Source organism: Notechis scutatus, chromosome 3, assembly GCF_049901735.1.
Source record: "Notechis scutatus isolate UNSWTSFEM ecotype Mainland chromosome 3, rNotScu1.2, whole genome shotgun sequence".
Classification (NCBI taxonomy): Eukaryota; Metazoa; Chordata; class Lepidosauria; order Squamata; family Elapidae; genus Notechis; species Notechis scutatus.
Window position 1 is genome coordinate 200,242,100 of NC_142011.1, and position 22,919 is coordinate 200,265,018.

Genomic DNA, 22,919 nt, shown 5'->3' on the forward strand with positions numbered 1-22,919 from the left:
CTTGGCAGGACTAGACTTCCTGTCTCAGGAACATCTCTGGAGTTTTTTCCCCCTCCTTTGCTGGTACTTTGTTTGTATGGAGTGACCATTCAAAGTTACAATGGCACTGAAAAAAGTGTCTTATGACCATTTTTCATACTTACAACTGTTGCAGCATCCCCATAGTCATGAAAGGCCAGGCGAGGATTTGCGTGACTCGATGTGAGTGATATTGAGTTGGCCACGCCCAGCCAATAACATGACCACCAAGCCACGCTCGCCAACTAAGCCACGCCCACAGAACCGGTTGTTAAAAAGTTTGAATTCCCACCCCTGGCTTGCCTCCTGGAGTTGTGAATGCTCCATCACTGGAAGTTTTCAAAAATAGACGGGACCACCATTTGACCTGGATGGTATGAGGTCCCCTGCCATGAGAAGGGGGTTGGACTAGAAGATCTCTGAGGTCCATTCCAGCTCTATGATTCTATGTTCTAAGTGAAAGATATCCATAGGATATGAAACATTTCAAGATTGAAGGTTGATGATGCAATCAAAACTCTGTTTTTTCTTTTAAATATACGTTGATGCGTACATACAAGTTTTATTGGAAGTCTTTGAAAAGAAACATTGCAGAAAAAGGCAGTGGCAAATCACTTATGTACCCTGCCAAGAACATTGCTTGAAGACAAGGGGAGGCTGGATTTGCCTTTAAACCAATTTTAAGCCAGCTGTTTAGACATTATAGTGAAAAAAGGACAGAAATCTGTTCCTCTGGAAGCCTACCTTGGAAAAGATGACCCCTTTAGTTTTGCACTCACCCTTTCCTGAGAAAATCCTTTCATTTCCCTCCCATCCAGCCCACCTAGTTTTCAGGGGCAAAGTCATAAATAAATATAATTATAGGCGAACCCTGAGCACAGGAGCGGGGTGTTAAAATTACAGTGTCTTGTGCTGATGATACAGGGTGAATTTTCCTTTAAGAAATTCCTGGCACAAGGCAATACAGCGAGAGAGCTGGAGGTGGGGATGAGTCACCCAAATGAAAGGGAGAGAGAGAGAGAGAGGGAGGGAGGGGGAAAAAAAAGGCAGGAAAAGTTATTCCCGAAGAAAATATGCAGCCGTCCAACCTGACGTCAGATCTGTCTTTAATAAAGCTTCCCAAGAGTAAAGGAGAATATACTCCCATCTCCCTACCAACTCAGCTGCTGGAAGCAGACTCCGCAAAGGGAGTCGGATGTTGTCTTCATCCAAGAGCTGGGTTCAATCCATGTCTTTCACCCTGGCTTCCAGTGATGAGGTGGCTTCTGCCCTGGCTTTTAGTAACCAGCAGCATTGTGCAGGTAAGCGCTCCACTCTGCTTTGGTTTGGCAACTCAGGAGAAAGCGAGAGAAGAAAGCTCGTTGTGAAAGGTTTAGAAATAAAAAGAAAATAAAATGGCCATTAGGAAAAGAATGAGGGAATATGTAAATATGTAAATATACCATGGAGAAAAGAAGATTGAGATGTAAGGATAAAAAGATACTGATTTATGGTAAAAGTAAGATGTAATGGTAAAGGAATAAGTAAATACATAGACTGAAAAATGCGAGGAGATGCAAAAGATGTCTTGATGTTGATAACAGCGTATAAAGTTTTATTTTATGTTTTTACAATTTGGAAACTTAATAAAATTTATTTTAAAAAAGAAAGGTTGAAGAAGGGAGGCTTAAAAAAGAGAGAGAAAGAGAGAGAAAGAGAGAGAGAGAGAGAGAGAAACCTCTCTCCAGGCATTTAACTAATGGCAAGGCTCAGGAAAGTTACAAAGAAGAAAAAGACATTACCACTTTATCATGCCTTGGTAAGACACAGAGTGGAATATTGCATCCAGTTTTAACACCACAGTGTTTTTTAAAAAAAAGTGCAGAGAAGAGTGACAAAGACGATTGATTACAGGGCTGGCGGCTAAAATGGATGAAGAACGGTTGCAGGAATTGGGTATGTCTTGTCTAGTGAAAAGGGAGACTAGGAGGAGATAAGAGCGGTGTTCCAATATTTGAGGGGCTGCCACGAAGAAGAGGGGAGGTCAGCCTATTCTCCAGAGCACCTGAAGGCAGGACAAGAAGCAAGGGGTGGAAGAGAACGGATCTAGAACTAAGGAGAAATTTTCTGACAATGAGAACAAATAACAATGTGGAATGACTTGCCTTCAGAAGTTGTGGGTGCTCAAACTTGGAGGATTTTAAAGAGGATTTTACAGGGTCTCCTGCTTGAGCAGGGGGTTGGACTAGAAGACCTCCAAGGTCCCTTCCAGCTTATTTATTTATTTTATTGTATTTATTTATTTTGTCAAATGCTTACAATATAATAGAAATAAGAATAAACATAAATTTAAATATAAGAAATAGGAACTAATAATTGGGGACAATAGGACAGGGACGGTAGGCACGATTGTGCGCTTATGCACGCCCCTTACAGACCTCTTAGGAATGGGGTGAGGTCAATAGAGGTTAGTTTGAGGGTAAAGGAGTGGGGGTTTGAGCAGGTGACAACAGAATCAGGTAGTGAGTTCCAGACATTGACCACTCTGTTGCTAAAATTGTACTTCCTGCAATCAAGTTTGGAGTGGTTTACATTAAGTTTATATCTGTTCTGTGCTCTTGTGTTGTTGTGGTTAAAAAAGCTGAAATATTCATTAACTGGTAAGAGGTTGTAACATATGATTTTATGTACTATGCTTAAGTCCAGTCTTAGCCGGCATAGTTCAAGGCTGTCTAAGCCTAGAATCTCAAGTCTGGTGCTGTAGGGTATTCTGTTGCGAACAGAGGAATGTAGTACTCTTCTGGTAAAAGACTTCTGGACTCGCTCAATTGTATTTATGTCTGATATACAGTGTGGATTCCAGACAGCAGAGCTGTATTCAAGTATTGGTCTAGCAAAGGTTTATGACTTCTAACAAGGTGAGGGCTGGAGAAGTGAGGGTGACCTTGAAGTACAGTGTCCATCTGGAAGTTATGCAACTTTTTTGACCCAGTGGGACAACTGTAGTCTTCAGTAATGGGCTGGATGGTTTGCGGGGAAGAACCTGGAAAACAGAATGAGGCTAAACACAAGGAACCACTCTGTGATGGTAGAGCTTCAGGTCTGGAAAATAAATGTAGGACTGCTTGGGTGGGGGACCAAGGAAGAGAAGGGCAAGAGGAGATATTTACAGAGAGAGAGATCAGCCTCTCAAAGAAGAGAGGAGTAATGATATTCTATGACTGCTGAGGGATGAATCAGTCAAAGATGACATTCAAAGATGTCAAATGCAGTAGTAACTCTCAGGATGAGGCGCCCTGGAAAAGGCAAGCTTGGGAGAATGAGATTGCTGCAAAGCTTGGAGGACTGAGTCAAAGGATTTGCTAGGCAGTGCCCAAAAGGAGGACTGCTTTTCCCATGTAGCAAAACAATTTGGGCCATAAGATGCATGGACTCTCTGATTTCCTGTAGGCTAATCCCAGCAAAGTTCCAAAACTCAACCCAGAAAATGACCCATTGAAAGAGGCTGGTTGAAAAGCTTGCACGAAGGAAACAAACGTTAAGAAAAATTAAGCAGAGGTTTTTAAGCAGAGGCTTTTAAATCAGGGGATTGCCTTGTTCAGAAGCTGAGTAGGTAAAGTAGAAGAGATTTAAGTAACTGCAGTATCCTGAACCTTTGGATATCATTGGCAGGAAGACAGGGGGCCGATGACTTCTAGATGGCTATCAGCCATTCGCGGGAACTACACATCAGCCTCCATGGATGGTTCAAATTATTTATTTACTTTATTTTATTTATTTGTCAAGCATGTATTAGATAACAGATATAATGAGAACATGATTATGATTACATGAAATGGGTACAAATAAAAGGGGACATTAGGACAGGGATGGTAGGCACATTGGTGCACTTATGCACGCCCCTTACAGACCTCTTAGGAATGGGGTGAGGTCAACAGTAGACAGTCTAAGGTTAAAGTTTGGGGGGTTTGGGGAAGAAACCACAGAATCAGGAAGTGAGTTCCAGGCATTGACCACTCTGTTGCTGAAGTCGTATTTTTTGCAACCGAATTTGGAGTGGTTTACCTTGAGTTTGTATCTATTTTGTGCTTGTGTATTGTTGTGGTTGAAGATGAAGTAGTCATTGACAGGTAGGACATTTTAGCAGATAATTTTATGTACTACCCTTAGGTCGGACTGAAGGTGGTATAGTTCTAAGTTGTCTAAGCCCAACATTTCAAGTCTGGTGGTATAAGGTATTCTGTGGCGAGTAGAGGAGTGGAGGACTCTTCTCGTGAAATATCTCTAGACCCCTTGATTGTATTAATGTCAGATATGCAGTGCGGGTTCCAGACAGATGAGCTGTATTCAAGAATTGGTCTAGCAAATGTTTTGTATGCTCTAGTTAGCAGTACGATATTACCAGAGAAGAAGCTACGCAAGATTAGGTTAATGCCTTTTTGGCAATGTTGTTACAGTGGGCTCTGGCACTTAGAACATTAGAGATGAGTACTCCAAGGTTTATAAAATTTTATAAAATTATAAAATCAGTAAATAAGTAAGTAAGTGAGTAGGGAAGGAAGGAAGGAAGGAAGATGGGTGGGAGGAGGGAGAGAAAGAGGAAAGAAGGAAGAATAAATGAAGGAAGGAAGGAAGGAAGGAAGGAAGGAAGGAAGGAAGGAAGGAAGGAAGGAAGGAAGGAAGGAAGGAAGGAACATAGAATCAATCTGAATCAATTCACTGCAGGATTAATTCAAAGTTCTGACCAACCTTGTCAGACCAGACAAGATGTACCAACCATTATAAAATGACAGTAGCAGCATCTTGCAAGTCTGAAAGCATTTCTTCCCATCCTCACCTTCACTTTCCAGAAAATTAAAGATGATGGTTTCCCTGTGCAGTTGTGTCCAACTCTAGTGACGATGCTCATCTCCATTTCTTGGCCAAGGGAACTAGCATTGTCTGAAGACTCTGTGGTCATGTGGCCATCATGGCTATACGCCAAAGGTGCATGGAATGTTGTTACCTTCCCACCAAAATGGTACCTATTCATCTACTCTCATTTGCATGTTTTCGAACTGCTAGGTTGGCAGGAGCTAGGCCAAGTAACGGGAGTTCACTCTATTGCGCGATGCTCGGGTTTCGAACCCGGGCTGTCAGCTTTCCAGCTGATAAGTTCCTTGTCTTTAACTGCTGAGTCATTGCACTCCTTCCATAAAATTGGGGAAGGTCAATTCTGAGATACTTCCCACTTCCCTTTTCTTTCTGAGGGCTGAGATACCTTTTCTCTGAAGGTTGTCTATTCTGCAGCTCTTCCTCCTGTCTCCCAAGGTTATTTCCACATATTATTACAATCATGGTGGCCCAGTGCTGTTTGGTATATTGATGCTTTTCCATGTTTTACGAGAGAGAGAGAGAGAGAGGAGAGAGAGGAGAGACAGAGGTGCTCAAAGTTATCCAGCCTGCTTCTATGGTTCTGCAAGGCTGGGATCTGTTTTTCTGGCTCATAGCCTTAACCATTGGCCTGCTCTCCTCATCCTTGCATTCACACAGAGTAAAATCACCGGATTGATGGTATAAAGAAAAACATATATTAGAGAGATAAAATGCCTGAATTATTTTTGCCTCTTGTCTGCACGGCTATAATTGTTTAGCTTCGAATTCCTTAGCAAGGCAATGATTTGTGTGTTTAAAATGGGCTCACACAGGGCTTTCTCGCTCTATGTTTATACTCTCTGATTATAACTTGGTCTGTGATTTTTATGATCACTTTGGACTTCTGCAAAGCACTTCTAGAAAAGAGGCACAATCGACCTGCACCTCCTGTTAGGAAAGTCTTTTTTTTTTTCCACTCAAGGGCAAAGGTGGATCTTCCATGAACAAAAGCATCATTTTTTTCTGGAGAAATGCACAATTGTGCTCTTCTTGGGCAAATGTATGTGACCCTGTGATTCTCCTGGTCATTTTGGTTTGGTTGTCTTCATGGTGCACCTGCTTTAGTCTCTGGTACAAATCCGGTCCATTTGATTAATGATGGTTCAAAGTACCCTGCAAGTTACTCTCACTAGTCCCACCTTAGCAAAAAAAAAAAGGGGGGGGGGAGGAGGAGGGGCCCCCCCGCTCATGAGAGCTTATGAGCATCCCCCTCAACAGCCCGGCGGGACGGACAACCCCAAAAACCCCAGTCCCCATGAGAGCTTAGGCAATTTCCCCCCCCTCAAATGCAGTCATACTTCTTCGTATATGTAATGTTGCCCTGTCTAATTTGCAGTAATCAACCCCCCCTCAAAATATTAGAAGAAGCCCCTATCTGGAAAAACAAATAAATAACCCCTTCCCAAAACCTTCATGTCTGCTCTGTTCTTTTTATATCTGCTGTGGTTGTAAAAAAAAAAAAATCAGTTTAGGAATTATAGAACGAATCTCAAGATTCCATTGATTCATTCACTCAACCCTCAACGTGATTCAAATTGTTGAATGTCCATTTCCAGATCAAATCGATGATTCAGACTGACGCAACACTATTCAGCAATATGAACTGGCATTTGAAGCTAAACATTTCAGAATTGTTTTTTTCCTTTGCATTAAAAGCAATATATTCTAAGAAGCTACGATGAGAAACGAATTCTGAATTCCAGCCAGGCTAAAATATGGAACGTGATTTCATACTTGAGATTTATGATTTGTCACAATTTACGGTTTAGTCAACCGAGCGAGCAGGCTGATTCTTGCAAAAATAAAAACAAAATTCCCACATGAAGTTGCTCCCGGCCTGCAGGACCCCAGTGATTTAGCAAACTAAACAGTTCCATCCAAAAATATGCAAAGGGTGGGAACTCTGTAAAACCCAGCTGAAACATAAATTAACCAAGGCCCCAAATCTTTCACCTAAAGATTTTAAGGGCTAAGTGCAATCTTGAGCACCCACACCCAATTGTGCACAAGCCTAAACAGGTAGTCCTTTACAACCTGAATGGACTCACAACCGTTCATTTAATAGCAATAGCAATAACACTTAGACCGATATACTGCTTTACAGTGTTTTACAGCCCCCTCTAAGCAGTTTACAGAGTCAGCAACTTGCCTCCAACAAACTGGGTCCTCATTTTGCAGACTTTCGAAGGATGGAAGTTTGAGTCAACCTTAAGCCGGCCAGGTTCAAACTCCTGGCAGAGAGCAGAGTCAGCCTGCAATACTGCATTCTAACCACTGCGCCACCAGGGCTCTTAAGGACAGTTCTAAGTTATGAAAGCCTCAGAAAAGGTCACTTGCAACCTTTATTTGCACCTATAAGTCACAAACTGTTGCATCAACCTCCTGGTTACATGTTCGCAATTCAGGTCCTTTGAAATCAACTGTTGTGGTCCGCCAGCAGCCTGCGGAGCTGGCAGCAGAGTTGGACAGTGGGGAGGAACATGGGCCAGTCCGGGAGTCTGGGGAGGAGTTCAACGAGGGTCCTGTGTCTGACACAGAGATGGGGCCAGGACCATCTGGGAGTTGTGTACCAACTCTGGAGCCTCCAGAATCTGACAACAGCGAGGCAGAGGAATAAGAGGAGCCTGTTCCCAGTGGGCGTGTGCGCAGAGCTGCCAGAAGGCAAGAACAGTTAAGACAAAAGGGGTGACTTGGGAGTAAGGCTTGGAGGTGATTGGCCCTCCCATAAGATATAAAGGAGGAGCAAAGGGACATGAACCTTTGCAGGAAGCAACTTTGTTCACTCTGTTCGGATTAAACCTTGAAGCTCTGTGTGGACTTTGTATTCTCTTTGGCTTTTTACAGTTAATTTAGCACTTTAGTTGTTGGCAGCAATTCAAAGGAGATAAAGGTGGGTGCTTATCTCAAGAGACTGTTTGGGACTCATTAGGGGCTGGGAAGGAACATAATTCCCAGCCGTTGAAATAAAAAGAGAGTTGTTTGGACTAAGGTGTGCTTAATTACGGTCTCAGGAAGCCTTGGTCAGAACACCAACTCATATTTATGACCAGTTGCAGTGGTCATCCTGCAATCACACAATTGCGATTTGTGAGGGTTTTTTTTTTTTTGCCATTTTCCAGCAAAAACAATAGCAATAGTAATAGTACTTAGACTTACATACTGCTTCATAGTGCTTTATAGCCCTCTCTAAGTGGTTTACAGAGTCAGCCTATTGCCCCTCTAATAATCTGGATTCTCATTTTACTGACCTTGGAAGGATGGGAGGCTGAGTCAACCTTGAGCCGGTCAGGATTGAACTGCTGGCTATGGGCAGAGTCAGCCTGCAATACTGAGTTCTAACCACAGTTATTGGGGGTGCAGCGGTGGCCAAAAGTGACCATGAAGGAAGCTGGATTCATTTAATAACTGTGTGATTTGCTTAATGACTGCGATGACTTAATGACCATTGTAAAGATGGTCGTAAAATTAGGTCTGAGCACAGGATGATTCCACTTATGATGGCAACAATTTGTAATGGAAATTCCGGTCCCAATTGTGATACGTAAGATGAGGATTGCTGGTATGCGTAATTGTTTTATTGTTGATGATGGAGTTGGCAAAGAGGAAGGAGGAAATGGCTTGGATGAGTCAAAACAAAAAGTTGCAACAAAAAGTCCCTCTCTTTAATGTAAAAAAAAAATGTTGAGACTCTAGAAAAGATGCAGAGAAGAGCAACAAAGAGGATTAGGGGACTGGAGGCTAAAACATATGAAGAACAGTTGTAGGAATTGGGTATGTCTAGTCTAATGAAAAGAAGGACTAAGAGAGACCTGATAGCAGTGTTCCAATATCTCAGGGGCTGCCACAAAGAAGGGAGTCAAGCTATTCTCCAAAGCACCAGAAGGCAAGACAAGAAGCAATGGGTGGAAACTAATCAAGGAGAGAAGCAACTTAGAACTAAGGAGAAATTTCCTGCCGGTTAGAACAATTAATCAGTGGAACAACTTGCCTCCAGAAGTTGTGGATGCTCCAACACTGGAAGTTTTTAAAAATATGTTGGATAGCCATTTGTCTGAAAAGGTATAGGGTTTCCTGCCTAAGCAGGGGGCTGGACTAGAAGACCTCCAAGGTCCCATCCAACTCTGTTATTCTGTTACTTTGTTATTCAGTTAAACATTCAGACTTTTTTTTTCTCCCACAATTGTTCTCTGAGATTTGTTAGTGGCAAAACTTGGGTGGAACCTGAATGTGTGCGCTTGTAAATGTAAAACTCTTACTCTGTTTTTAAGCTGCAACTATTGTTTGTGCCAGAATTGAGAAGATTTCCATCTTTTTTTAAAAAAATTTTTTTTTTATTAAAGTTCTTAATAAACCTGATAATAGTACATACAAACTAGAAAAAGAAAAAGAAAAGTGGAGAAAGTTCAGGGAATAAAAAGAGAAAAGTAGAAAGGAAAAGAAAAAGGCAACAAGGCCATATAGTGAAGAAAGGTTTTCTGTCTTTCATCACTGCAATCATGAGCTAATACATAAAATTCTTGCTCTCTTGTAAAGATACAAACCTCGCTTTTGTCTATATGAAATCCAGGAATCATCTTCTTTTTAGTCTTCGTTTACAAAAATAAAAGTTCACGTATTTCTGTTACTATCAGAATAATAACAATAAACAATTTATTTTATAATAATAAACACTAATAATCAGAATAGAACAGAATGCAATCAGTCAGAGTAGAGCTGGAAACGGACCTTAGAGGTCTTCTAATCCAACCCTCTGCTCAGGCAGGAGACCCTATATTACAGGGGCCTTCAAACTTGACAGCTTTAAGGCTTGTGGACTTCAACTCCCAGAATTCCTCCTCCAGTCATGTTAACTCAGGAATTCTGGGAGTTGAAGTCCACAAGTCTTAAACTTGCCAAGTTTGAAGGCCCTTGCTATATTATTTCAAACAAGTGGCTGTCTAGTCTCTTCTAAAAAAAAACACAAGTGATGAAGCACCCACAACTTCTAAAAGGAAGCTGTTCCACTGGTCAATTGTTCTCACTGTGACCCTGAGGAGTCCTTCCATGATCCTCCACCGTTCTATCAGAACTGAGGAAACTTCTCAAGAGAAGTGAAACATCTCTGAGGAAAAACCAGTTGTCTTTTGAAAAAGCACCTTGGGGGCAGCCAAAGGCTCAAGTATGGTGAGGGCAAACAAAGGCCTTAAACCGAAGTCTAGTTTCGCATCCTCCACCCCTGACAGGACTTCAAGCAGTGACCTTCACCACACAGAGACTTCAAAGGAAAAACCTCAGATCTTAAGACCCAGACTGTGTGGGATGAGTAATCATGGAATGAGAACAATGCAAACGAAGACATTGTGATCAAATGCATGTCTCTGTAGGGACAGATTATGAGGAGATGTTTGAACCTCGCCATACCAGTGATGCAGGGAATCAGACCGTAGTCAACGTCTGAGGTTCCCTTTTGTGCCATTTCTTGGGAGCATGAGAAGACAATCATGGGCAATTCCAAGACTCTCTGGACAAGTTCCCTGACCAGGTTTTTCAGAAGTGGTTTGTCCTTGTCTGCTTCTTAGGGCTGGAAGAGAGTAACTAGCCTGAGGTTGCCCTGCTGGATTTGTGTCTAAAGCAGGACTAGAACTCACTATCGCCTAGTGATTGTCCCAAAGTCACCCAGCTGGCTTTCATCCCTAAGGCTGGACTAGAACTCACCATCTCCTGGTGATTGGCCCAAAGTCACCCAACCATCTTTCATGTCTAAGGAGAGACTAAAACTCACCGTCTCCTTGTGATTGACCCAAAGCCACCCAGCTGGATTTCATGCCTAAGGCCAGTTTCTAACCCGATGCCTTAATTACTATACCAAACTGTTTTTTTAAAAAAGATTCCCCACCCCTCAAAAAAAAAAAATCAGAATAACAAAGTTGGAAGGGACCTTTGTGGTCTTCTAGTCCAACCCCCAGCTGAAAACAAGAGATCCTATATCATTTTATACAAATGGTTGTCTAATCTCTTTAAAACCTCCAGTGTTGGAGTACCCACAACCACAGTTGTTCCACTTGGAGGTCTTCTAGTCTAACCTCCTGCTTGGGCAGGAAACCAAACACCACTTCAGACAAATGGTTGTCCAATCTCTTTAAAGTGTTGGAGCATTCACAACTTCTGGAGGCAAGTTATTCCATTGATTAATTGTTCTGTCAGGAAATTCCTCCTTAATTCTAAGTTGCTTCTCTCCTCAGTTAGTTTCCACCCATTGCTTCTTATCCTGCTCTTAGGGGCTTTGGAGAATAGCTTGACTCCCTCTTCTTTGTGGCAACCCCTGAGATATTGGATCCCTGCTATCGTGTCACCTCTATCATATCCAGCTACAGAGCACATGGCTCTGAATGTCTATTTGCAAGATACCCGTTTATGTCTTTTATACTCATCATGGCTGGCTAAATGGACTTCAGGGATTTTTCGGAACCCAGCAACATTTGGAGGAGAAGAATCGCAAGATCTAAATCAGCATAACCGTCAGTGGGCATGCGCAGGGGGCATGAGGGGAGGGCCGCATTGCCTTCTGGATGCTGGCACGCAAGCCCCAAAAGGTTAGCCACCACTGGTGTAGGCCATTTATTCAATTCAATGTTGTATTTGTTAATTAGAGAAAGTTCTGCTTTCTCCTTGACGTGCAATTGAGCCCAACATTTCTGCTGCTAAGCAAGACACTTATTGAGTGAGCTGTGCCCCACTTTACGACCTTTCTTGACCCAGTTGTTAAATGGATCGTTGCAGTTAAGTTAGTAACAGCGTTGTTATGTGAATCCGGCTGCCCCTTTGACTTTGCTGATCAGAGATGGCCAAAGGTGACTCCAGGACAACTGTCATCAATACGAGTCAATTTGCCAAGTGTCTGAATTCTGATCATGTGACCATGGGGATGCTGTAACGGTCGTAAGTATGAAAAATAGCAACAGCAATAACATTTAGACTTATATATCGCTTCACATTGCTTTACAGCCCTCTCTAAGTGGTTTTACAGAGTCAGCCTATTGTCCCCCAACAATCTTGGGTCCTCATTTTACCCACCTCGGAAGGATGGAAGGCTGAGTCAACCTTAAGCCTGGTGGGATTTGAACTGCCAAACTGCAGTAGGAGTAGCTTGCAGTACTAAAATGGTCATAAGTCCCTTTCCCAGTGCCCAATGTAACTTGGGATGGTCACTAAACAGAATGTTGTAAGTCGAGGACTATAAGATGACCGCTGGTCACTATGTTGCCTAGTGTTTGATGGGGAGCATCGCAAGAGCACTTTTACTTTAGTGTAAACAGTGCCAAAATAATTTTGCATGTCTGATCGGACAAAACTCCCACTGTTTCTTTTACAACCTGAGAAGTTCAGGAGTTTCCCTTCCGAGCCTCTTGTTCTGCCATGGAATATGCTTACTCTGAGCTGACAGTTCCCTAGGGAGCATTTTTCCCATTTCCAAAGGTCATTCTCACATATCACTTCTACCCCAGCTTGCAAAAGAAAGCAAAAACCCAAGCCAGCTCCAGCTGTAGCCATTTCCATTTGGCAACACCATCAGTGATGGAATTCAAAGTTAGTTTACTATTGATTCTGTGGGTGTGTGCTTTGCGCATGCACGGAGTGCTCTAAAACAGGCAATTTTAAGCATGGAAACTTACCATCAGAGCTGGTGAGTAAAAAAAACCTGAGGCGCGGCAATCCACTCTGCCATGCCTATCAGCTGAACTACAAATAAAGGAAATATAGGATAGGGGCTGGGTGGGCGGGGCCAGCTGATTGGCGCTACTGGATTGCTAGAACTGATGCGAACTGTCAGCATATCACCACTGAACACCATTCTGCTTGATGGAAACTGTGCTGTAACCAAAATGCTTGATAGAGTGAACATCCTGACGACATCAGTGTTACTGCCCTGGAGCAGTTCTGTCATGCTCCTGGTGGAGACTGACTCTGAGGGAGAGGAGGAACAGCTGACAGGGAGTGGAAGTGTGGCTCTGGAGGTTGTGGAGGAGGCTGGGGAAGGGCAGAGGCCGGCTGGGCAGTCAGAGCCAGGCCCATCCCCCCTCCATCTTAGGGCACACAGGGAGGAGAGGATAAGAGAGAGACGTGGTCTACTCGGGAGGAGAGGGCCTTGATCCTCTTCATGGGCTGCAGCTGTGACAACTGAATAAGAGGACGGACATGCGTACAGGCGAGTGCTGGAAACAAAGCATGGAAATATCTCTAGTTTATTGTGCCTCTCTGATTTTGGCATCCTTCCCAGTGTGTGTTCTGATATCTGTGGATGTCTTCCAGCCCTTATCTTGCCTGGTTTGTGTTGTTTTTTACTGTATAATTTATAGGTATTTTTAGTTTAAACGGCATTTCCTCCTTCTTGTAATTGCTTGTGTGGGAGTTTTTTGTCTTCAGTCAAAGATATTTGGAGCTTGGAAGCAAAGTGAAGGAATAAAAGGGGCTTTACCTGTTTCTTGTGACTGTGTTTATTTTGTATCCCAACATATGTCATCACAAGTTCACTGCTATCTAACACTCTAAGCTTCCACATCCCAAAGGTACTTTTTCAAGAGGCAACTGGACTTTCTGGTTTTTCTTTGAAGACGTTTCACTTCTCATCCAAGAAGCTTCTTCAGCTCTGACTGGATGATGGGGAATGGAAGGGAGCTCTCTTCCTTGCAGAGAGCTGGTCATTTGCATTCTTTTAGAGAGTTGTTGAGGCCACTTGGAGGTTTATCTGTGTCCTCAGAGTCACCTAAGTAGTGCAAATGGGTGTGGAGCCTTCTTGGAACTGTTGAAAGGAGCGTGTTGCAGACTGGAGATAGATGATGCATATCCCTCACTCTCTGTTGAGAGAGACAGCTGTTCAGTATTGACATAGATGGCCTCTTTGAGCCATCCTTCAAACCAGCTGTCCTCTCTGTCCAAAATGTGGACTTTGCTGTTTTCAAAAGAGTGGCCTTTGTCTTTTAAATGCAGATGGACTGCTGAATCTAGTTTGGTGGCTTTGTTCTCCAATGTTGTGCCATGTGTTTATGAAAAGAATGCAAATTACCAGCTATCTGCAAGGAGTATAAATCATCCCATTCCCCACCAGCCAGTCAGAGCTGAAGAAGCTTCTTGGATGAGAAGTAAAAGTAAAACGAGAAAGTCCAGTTGCCTCTTGAAAAAGCATTTTTGGAATCTTGATTGGCCCAGATGAGAAATTATTATCAAAGATATATAAACATTTATTAGAATTTGAAAGAGTAGAAGAAATTGTGAAAGGAAGAACGATTGCATGGGGCAGGAACATTGGACGAACTATTGATCTGGAAGAAAAGATTCGGAATATGAATTAGAAAATAACAGAATCGACAGCATGCAGGAAAATCAACGTAAATGTTCTATCGTTGGCATATGGCACCCTCAAGATTGGCTAAGATCTATCCAAATTTAAAACCAAATTGTTAGCAGTGTGCACAATGATAAGGCATCTTCTTTCATTCTTGGTGGACATGCCCCGAAGAGAAAAAATATTGGAAGGTGATTCAAATGCGGTTAGAAGAGTTAACTAAAAATAAAATTGACTTTGTCCCGGAATTATAAAACTATAACAGAAAGATCTTATATTACATGTATTAACAGCAGCAAGAATTTCCTATGCCCACTACTGGAAGAAAAACTACACACCACCTGAAGTCTTAATAATTAAAAAAAATTCTAGACTGCACGGAAATGGACAAATTAACTACGGAATTAAAAGGGAAAGCAGACACGGAATACAATGCAATATGGGAAACATGGCATATTTGGATTGACAATAGATATAAGAATAGAAAATGTACATAATGTATATAATAGATACGAGGGTATGAAAGTATTGTGTATTGTAAGCTTAGATAGGATACATAAATGTATATATAATGTCACGGCATTGTTTAATAAGTATTGGTATTATGTATAAATGAAAAAAAACTCAATAAAGCATTTAAAAGTGAAAGAAAGAAAGAAAGAAAGAAAGAAAGAAAGAAAGAAAGAAAGAAAGAAAGAAAGAAAGAAAGAAAGAGCATTTTGGGGACAACCATGATCTAGATGACTGAGAATCTCCATAGACTAAGCTTTCACAATTCTGTATAAGGTTCACAATATAGCTATTGCATTATAATTGTGGGTACTGGAGATAGCGTGCACCGAAAATGTACTTTTGAGATCTTTGCACACCCTGATTTCAAGATAAAAGGTGATCAAGGGCACATATGTAAATCATATCCTCTAGGATCTCACAAGTAAAGTTGGTTTGATTCTTGTTTCAATGCTGCCCCCTGATGCTTCGATGTTACATTACAAATAAGTGGAGAGGCTGTGTTACCAATAACTGGATTTTAATTGTGAAATTCAGCTGTTGATGAAAACCCTTAGTCAATCTTCTTACACATCCCTCTGCGATGAAATGTATTCTAACAGAATAACAAAGTTGGAAGGGACCTTAGAGGTCTTCTAGTCCAACCCTCTGGTCAAATAGGTACCCTGTATCATTTCAGACAAATGGTTGTCCAGTCCTTAAAAATTTCCAGTGTTGGAGCATCCACAACGTCTGGAGGAAAGTTGTTCTACTGATTAATTGTTCTAACTGTCAGGATTTTAATTCTAATTCATTTTGGCACGATTTGCTTCTCAAAACGTTGGCTGAGAAGTCTAAATGAGCTACATTCCTCAGAGAGGGTTAACCTCCCTATCTAAGTACCGTATAAGTAGCACAAAATCAAAATACACATGTACAAATGTTGAGGACAATAAATGAAGCTCTATATACAGTCTCAATGAAATATTAACACAGGTTATAATATGATTTGCTTATTTATTGAAATCAGAAGTTTGATTAGATTTGATTATGTCAAACATGATATTAAGTTGTTTTTAACTTCTAGTGACCACAAAGATAGATTTTCTTATGAAAACAGAATAACAGAGTTGCAAGGGACCTTGGAGGTCTTCTAGTCCAACCCCCGCTTAGGCAAGAAACCCTACACTATTTCAGACAAATACACTATTTTCAGACAAATTCTCTTCTCAAAAACTTCCAGTGATGGAGCATTCACAACTTCTGGAGGCAAGTTGTTCCACTGGTTAATTGTTCTAACTGTCAGGAAATTTCTCCTTAGCTCTAGGTTGAGTCTTCCTTTAATTATGACCACTCCCTAATCTGGTGTCCCAACAGTGCACTCATTACCATTTTAACTGAGAAATCAGGAGCTTGTAACTTCCAGATGTTGATAATGGAACATCAGATCAGGATAGTGCAAATCAGAGGTGGTATTCAGCCAGTTCTGACCAATTCTGGAGAACCGGTAGCAGAAATGTTGAGTAGTTTTGAGAACTGGCAAATACCACCTCTGACTGGCCCCGCCCCCATCTATTCTCTGCCTCCTGAGTCTTAGCTGATTGGCTGGGTCTTCTTTTGTTGCCCTGTACAGGAGAAAGGAGCTGGAAAGCAGGTTAATGGGGTGTGGAGGGAATGGGGATTTTGCAGGATTCTTCCCCTGCCACGCCCACCAAGCCACATTACACCCACCAAGCCACGCCCACAGAACCAGTAGTAAAAAAAAAATTTGAATCCCACCACTGGTGCAAATCATGTGTGACAATTTGTGGAAGTGAACCTTGGACTTTGAAGAATCAGGGTACAAAAAGTATTGATGCTTTTGAACTTTGATGTTGGAGAAGACTCCCGTGGACAGAAGAATACCGTGGACAGCCAAGAAAAGAAATCTATGCATCATCAAACAAATGACACCCGAATTCTCATTTCAGGAACAACATTTTTTTCAACCTCATCCAAGGATACAAATACATGAATATATTGTGGAAAAAGGAGGGTTCATGGACCGTTAGTCCCGTTATTAATCTAATATTCCTTTAGGGGAGGCGAATGAAGAGAAATCTTGACTAGTGGATGCTAAGGGAAACACCAAATAGCATTTTGACTTTTGTCTGGAGGAAAAGGAAATCATTTGAATTTTGTAGGTGGATGGGGAAAGCAGTGAAGAGGTTGCCGAATGACTTTCAACAACTTGAGATGCAAAATACATTTACCTCTTCTCCCCTAGCAATTTAACTTGCACGCTGTATAAAAATCGGGCGCAACTGGTCTTTTGAAGTTCCTCTCCAAATTTACGAAGAGAAGAACTGAGAGATTTCAATACCTACCGTGGTTGCAGAAGTTGATGGAGTTGGCAGAAATGGCAAAACTGACTACCTTGATTAAAGAAAATAATATAAGTACTTTTGTTTCCACGTAGAAACTGCTTCTAAATTTCGTGCATGATGTGGGAAAGAATGTAATTTTGACTTTGAGTTTTTCAGATTAGATTGATAGGTCTTTATAGAAATGACTTGTTCTTATTCTTATGGAAAAACAAAAAACTGTGGTTTATTGTTAATGCCCTATTCTACTGCAACAGAATGCTTCTTTTTCTTTTCTTTTTCCTACCCTTCCTCACTTCTCTCTCCCCTTTTTCCTCCCCCTTCTCTGCTCTTTTATTTACTTTTGTATTTTGTATTTTGTAATGTAGAAATTTAGCACCCATCCCTCTCCTAGAAGAATGAACTATTCTAGGAATTTTTTTTAAAGGCAGAATATTTCTCCTAAAAGGAAAATAAAAATATTAAAGGAAACAGAAACAAAAGATGCCAGCTCCCTGCTCCCAGCAGATATTTCGGCGCCAGTTTATCGACAAGACAAAAGACTTCAGATCCAGGATGATAGGATTATCCTTCAGGGCAAAGCCATTCAACCACAATAGCGTCACCCAGCAAGATCCAATCAAGTCTGGGACATAGGCAGCCTACAAAGTTAGCTAAGACCTCCGCTGCCTGGGAGTCTGGCAACCAATAGGATACATGCCCTTGCCACAGGAACAGGAAGCCCTAGGGCAAGGCCCAAGAGAGGGTATAAATATAGCTCTCTCTCCGCTCCATGTGGTCAGCTGCCCAGAATAACACGTGCTTGGTGGTTCTGCTTCACCATTAAACCATCCTTCCAAACAGTCTCCATGTTTCCAATGTCTTTCTCCCCACTTGCAATTGAACCCAGATGGACATTTCTTCCAACAATAATATTTCATAACCTAAAAAAAAAAAATGTTTGATTTGGGGGGAAAAAAGAACTGAGAATTTCTTCTATTTTGCCAGAGACAGGGAAAAATCACCTACTTCTCTAAAGAAGGCTAAGAACGTGGCCACTAAAAAAAAAAAATCCAAGGGAAGAGTTTCCTCTCTGAAGATTAAGTAGATATTCAAGAATCTTAGAAAATGAAAATTAAACAAACTGAAGGTCCTTCAGGTGGTCACTCGTGTTCTCGTCACCTCATGACTGGACTATCCTACTTCCAGTGACGAGATATGTATATTCTATTCTATTCCCATATTCTATTCTGTTAATTCTATTCCCATATTCTATTCTATTCTGTTCTGTTCTGTTCTATTCTATTCTATTCTATTCTATTCTATTCTATTCTATTCTATTCTATTCTATTCTATTCTATTCTATTCTATTCTATTCTATTCTATTCTATTCTATTCTATTCCATTCCATTCCATTCCATTCCATTCCATTCCATTCCATTCCATTCCATTCTCTCTCCTTTCTCACTCTCTCTCCTCTCTCTCACACATACACCTTTCTCTCTCCTTTTGCATTGTTTTTCTCCCCATTATGCAACTTAACTTTTAAAAATGTTTCCTGATGTTCAAATAAATAAAAAGCAAGCAACATTTGGGCTAGGATGATCGGAAGGATGCAACTGGGTGCCCTGATCTGGGCAAGGGACTATGGTGGGTGCCAACTAAACTGGAAATTATGCAGAGTCTTCTATCGATATTATGAACTTTGGTTAGGAAATTAGGCAGAATTATTTCCCACATCTGTGAAGACTTTTATTCCCCATATTCAAAAAGGGGTCTGCAGTTGAAATGAAAATGGCACTCAACGTTTATCCCACTAGATGGCGCCATTGGAAGGTGGAAAGAATGTACAGTACTTCCTTTCAGCTTTTTTAAAATTTTATTTTAGTTCACATTTAACTGCAATTTTTTCGTCTCACCCTAGGAAAGAGCTCTTCTTCCCAAAGTGCTTGAAAATGGCTTTCAAATTACTTTTGGGGAGTGGGGGGTTTGAGCTTGGGAGGCAGCAGAATGTGGGCTGGACTAAAAGATCTCCAAGGTCCCTTCCAGCATTATTCTATATTCATTTTAACACTTGCACTCTTTGCAGATGCTTGAGGGCAGCAGAAAAGTGCTCTGTTGGTCTTCTGAAGACTCCCCGCTGCCCACATTTTACAGTCTGAAAAACAAGTTGAAAGGAATGTCTGTTTGGGAATTCATTAAGGGTGCAATATAAGATCCCTTATGAGGAACATTTCCATGCATGCAAGGATGTAGAACTGTTTGGTTTTTTTCCCCCAACCTTGGCATCTTTAAGATGTCTGGACTTCAACTCCCAGAATTCCCCTGCCAGCACGACATGATAACAAGATGTGACATCACTGTGGCTTGCGCTGGGCATCTTCTCCTATGGAAAGCAGTACCCTGAGTCACTAAGGGAAAGAGGAGGGAAAACACACACATTTGAATGGCATCCATTTTGTATCATCACAGTTTTGCCTCTTTATCAGGGTCTTCTAAGGCTTTTTTAGAATAGAATAGAATTCCTTTTTTTAATTATAAATTTTATTAGTGAAACAAAAGGAAAAACATTTAAAAACAACGAATGTGGTGCATACATCCTGACACATCTGCTTGTCTTATATCACCAAATAACACATACAACGAATAATACAAATGTGTGTGTGTGTGTATTTGTGTGTGTGTGTGTATATATATATATATATATATATATATATATATATATATATATATATATATATATATATATGTATGGTATGGTATTCGGCTTGGTTCGGGTATTTTCCCACGTCATTGTACTTGTTCTTTTAAAGTTGTAGCAACGTTTCAGCAGAATCTCATCTGCCACCATCAGGCTTCTGTATTGTGTCCGTCTGTGGGTCAGACTTTTACAGTGGTTTCAGATTTAAATTTGGGGCAGCCTATTGCTGTTCCAGAATGGTTTTTTCTTCATCCTGATTGGTTGGGAGTCTTGGTCTGTGTTTATTGGTCTCGGAGTTTGCTGTGTTCTGCTTGATTGGTGTCTCTAATATCTTCTGTCTGTTTTTGGCTCTTTTTGTATCTTGATTGGCTGGCAGCATTGTGTTACTTTATTGGAGGCCTTTAGTGCAGCTTGGCTTCGGGTAAATGGATGGCTATCATTAGTTAGGAAGCTGGGTTTCATCTGGGTGCCTGGTTGGGGTGTGTTTGAGCTGGAGGTATCAGGGGGATCTGTTTGTGCCCAGGTGTTTGCCTGGCTTGTGGTGTGGAGATTTTTTTGTTTGTGAGTGCAGGCTTCCAAATGATTGACAGCCTGGTGGAATCATCTCTTCTATTCATGCTTTCTGGTCTTTTTTCAATCTCTATGGCTTCTCTGATGATTCTGTGGCTGGGGTTTTCTATAGTGGCTAGGGTTTTGGTGCCATTGAAGTTGATGCTATGACCTGTGGCTTCCATGTGTTGGACTAGTGAGGAAGTGTGTTCCAGCTTTTTGACTGCATTTTTGTGTTCATCCAGGCGGGTACTTATTCTTCTATTGGTCTGTCCAATGTATGTGGCTGGGCATGATGCACAGGGGACTTCGTATATGCCTTGGTTTTCCAGGTCAATTTTATCTTTGGGGTTGCTAAGGATGGCTGCTATTTTTCTGTCTGTTTTGAAGGCAGTCTTGATGTGATGTCTGTGTAGTACCTTACTAATTTTGTCTGTAGTACCTCTTATGTAGGGCAGGACAGCTGTTCCATAGGTCTGTTCATCTTCTGGGTTTCTATTATGTTTCAGTGTGTTTTTGTGGATCAGGCTGGTGATTTTGCTTTTGTGGAAGCCGTTGGCTGTCAGTACTTTAGTCAGGGTGCATAGTTCAGCCTTAATGTGTGTCTTGTCTGCCAGGCGTTTGGTTCTGGTAATTAGTGTTTTAGCCACGGAGTTTATCTGTGCTGGGTGGTGGTGGGATTGGGCGTTGAGGTAGCGGTTAGTGTGTGTTTTCTTCTGGTATACGGTGTGTCCTAGTGTGCCATCTGTTTTTTTGTAGATTAGTACATCTAGGAATGGTAGTTGTTTGTTTGTTTCGTTTCCATGGTGAACTTGATTTTGGGGTGTGTGCTGTTTAGGTGTGTTAGGAAATTGTTTAGGTTTTCTTTTCCATGGGGCCAAATCACAAATGTGTCATCGATGTATCTTAACCATAGTTTGGGTTTGTGGGTGGCATTGGCCAGGGCTCTGGATTCGAATTCTTCCATGAACAGGTTTGCAATGACGGGTGACAGTGGTGATCCCATAGGGGCTCCTTCAATTTGTTTGTATCTTTGTCCTTTGTATATGAAATATGTGTTGGTTAAGCAGTGTTCTGTTAGTTCCATGAGGTGTTTAGCTGGTTGGTATTTATTTTTGATGATTTCAAGGGTCTCTTTTATCGGGACTTGAGTGAATAGTGAAACCACGTCGAAACTTACAAGCAGATCTTCTTGCTCCACATGTAGATCTTTGATCATTTCCAAGAAGTGGTATGAGTTTTGTACATGTGAAGCTGCTGTTTCAGCATGGGGCTGTAGCTGTTTTGCTAAGTGTTTAGCTAGGTTTTGTAGTGGTGCTCCTCTGGAGCTGACTATGGGTCTGAGAGGTATGCCTTCTTTGTGTATTTTTGGGAGGCCGTATAGTTTGGGGCATCTGGAAGATTTTTCTCTTGGGATGATCATCTGTTGGATCTCTTTGCTCATGTGGCTGGTTATAATTTTCTTCTTGGTTAATTTTTCCAGATATGTGGTTGGGTCTGTGTTTATGGGTTTGTATGTGGAGTCTTGGAGTAGGTCTGTCAACTTTGTTTCGTAGTCTTTTCTGTCCATTACTACAGTGGCATTTCCTTTGTCTGCTGGGAGGATGATTATGCTGCTATCTCTTTTCAGGGTTTGTAGCGCTTTAATTTCATTTTTCTGCAAGTTGCTTTTGGGTGGTTTGCTTGTGCATAGGATGTTGGTAACTTGGTGTCTTATTTTATCAGCTTCATCTGTATTTAATTTAGTTAGGCTGGATTCTACTGCACATATGATGGATTCTGTGGGGATTTTTGGGGGTGCTATAGCATAATTGAATCCTTTGGTTAGGACATCTGTTTCTGTTTTGGTGAGTTCTCTGTTGGAAACGTGCACTAATTGTTTCAGGTGTTGTTGTGAGTTGTTGGGGGTTTTCTTGTCATGTTCTAATTTCTTTAATTTTTTCAATAATTTTTCCTGTTTGTAAGTGCCTTCAGAATCAGCTCTCCAAGTTGTAAGTTGTTTTATCTTGTCCCAAAGTAGAGGGTGGATTTTGCTGCTCAGTTCCAGGTGTATCCAGAGCCCTGGCCAATGCCACCCACAAACCCAAACTATGGTTAAGATACATCGATGACACATTTGTGATTTGGCCCCATGGAAAAGAAAACCTAAACAATTTCCTAACACACCTAAACAGCACACACCCCAAAATCAAGTTCACCATGGAAACGAAACAAACAAACAACTACCATTCCTAGATGTACTAATCTACAAAAAAACAGATGGCACACTAGGACACACCGTATACCAGAAGAAAACACACACTAACCGCTACCTCAACGCCCAATCCCACCACCACCCAGCACAGATAAACTCCGTGGCCAAAACACTAATTGCCAGAACCAAACGCCTGGCAGACAAGACACACATTAAGACTGAACTATGCACCCTGACTAAAGTATTGACAGCCAACGGCTTCCACAAAAGCAAAATCACCAGCCTGATCCACAAAAACACACTGAAACATAATAGAAACCCAGAAGATGAACAGACCTATGGAACAGCTGTCCTGCCCTACATAAGAGGTACTACAGACAAAATTAGTAAGGTACTACACAGACATCACAT

The 22,919-nt window shown here is 41.5% G+C and overlaps 1 protein-coding gene across 1 annotated transcript in view; it reads left to right on the forward strand.

Moving 5' to 3' along the window:
* Window positions 1-952: 952 nt before the first annotated feature.
* CCN4 (cellular communication network factor 4) overlaps window positions 953-22,919 on the forward strand; it is a 36,400-nt gene continuing 14,433 nt past the window's right edge. Inside the window, exon 1 of the mRNA XM_026678531.2 lies at window positions 953-1,319. Within this exon, the coding sequence (XP_026534316.2) occupies window positions 1,092-1,319 (228 nt within the window). The 5' untranslated portion in view covers window positions 953-1,091. The remainder of the gene's footprint in view (window positions 1,320-22,919) is intronic.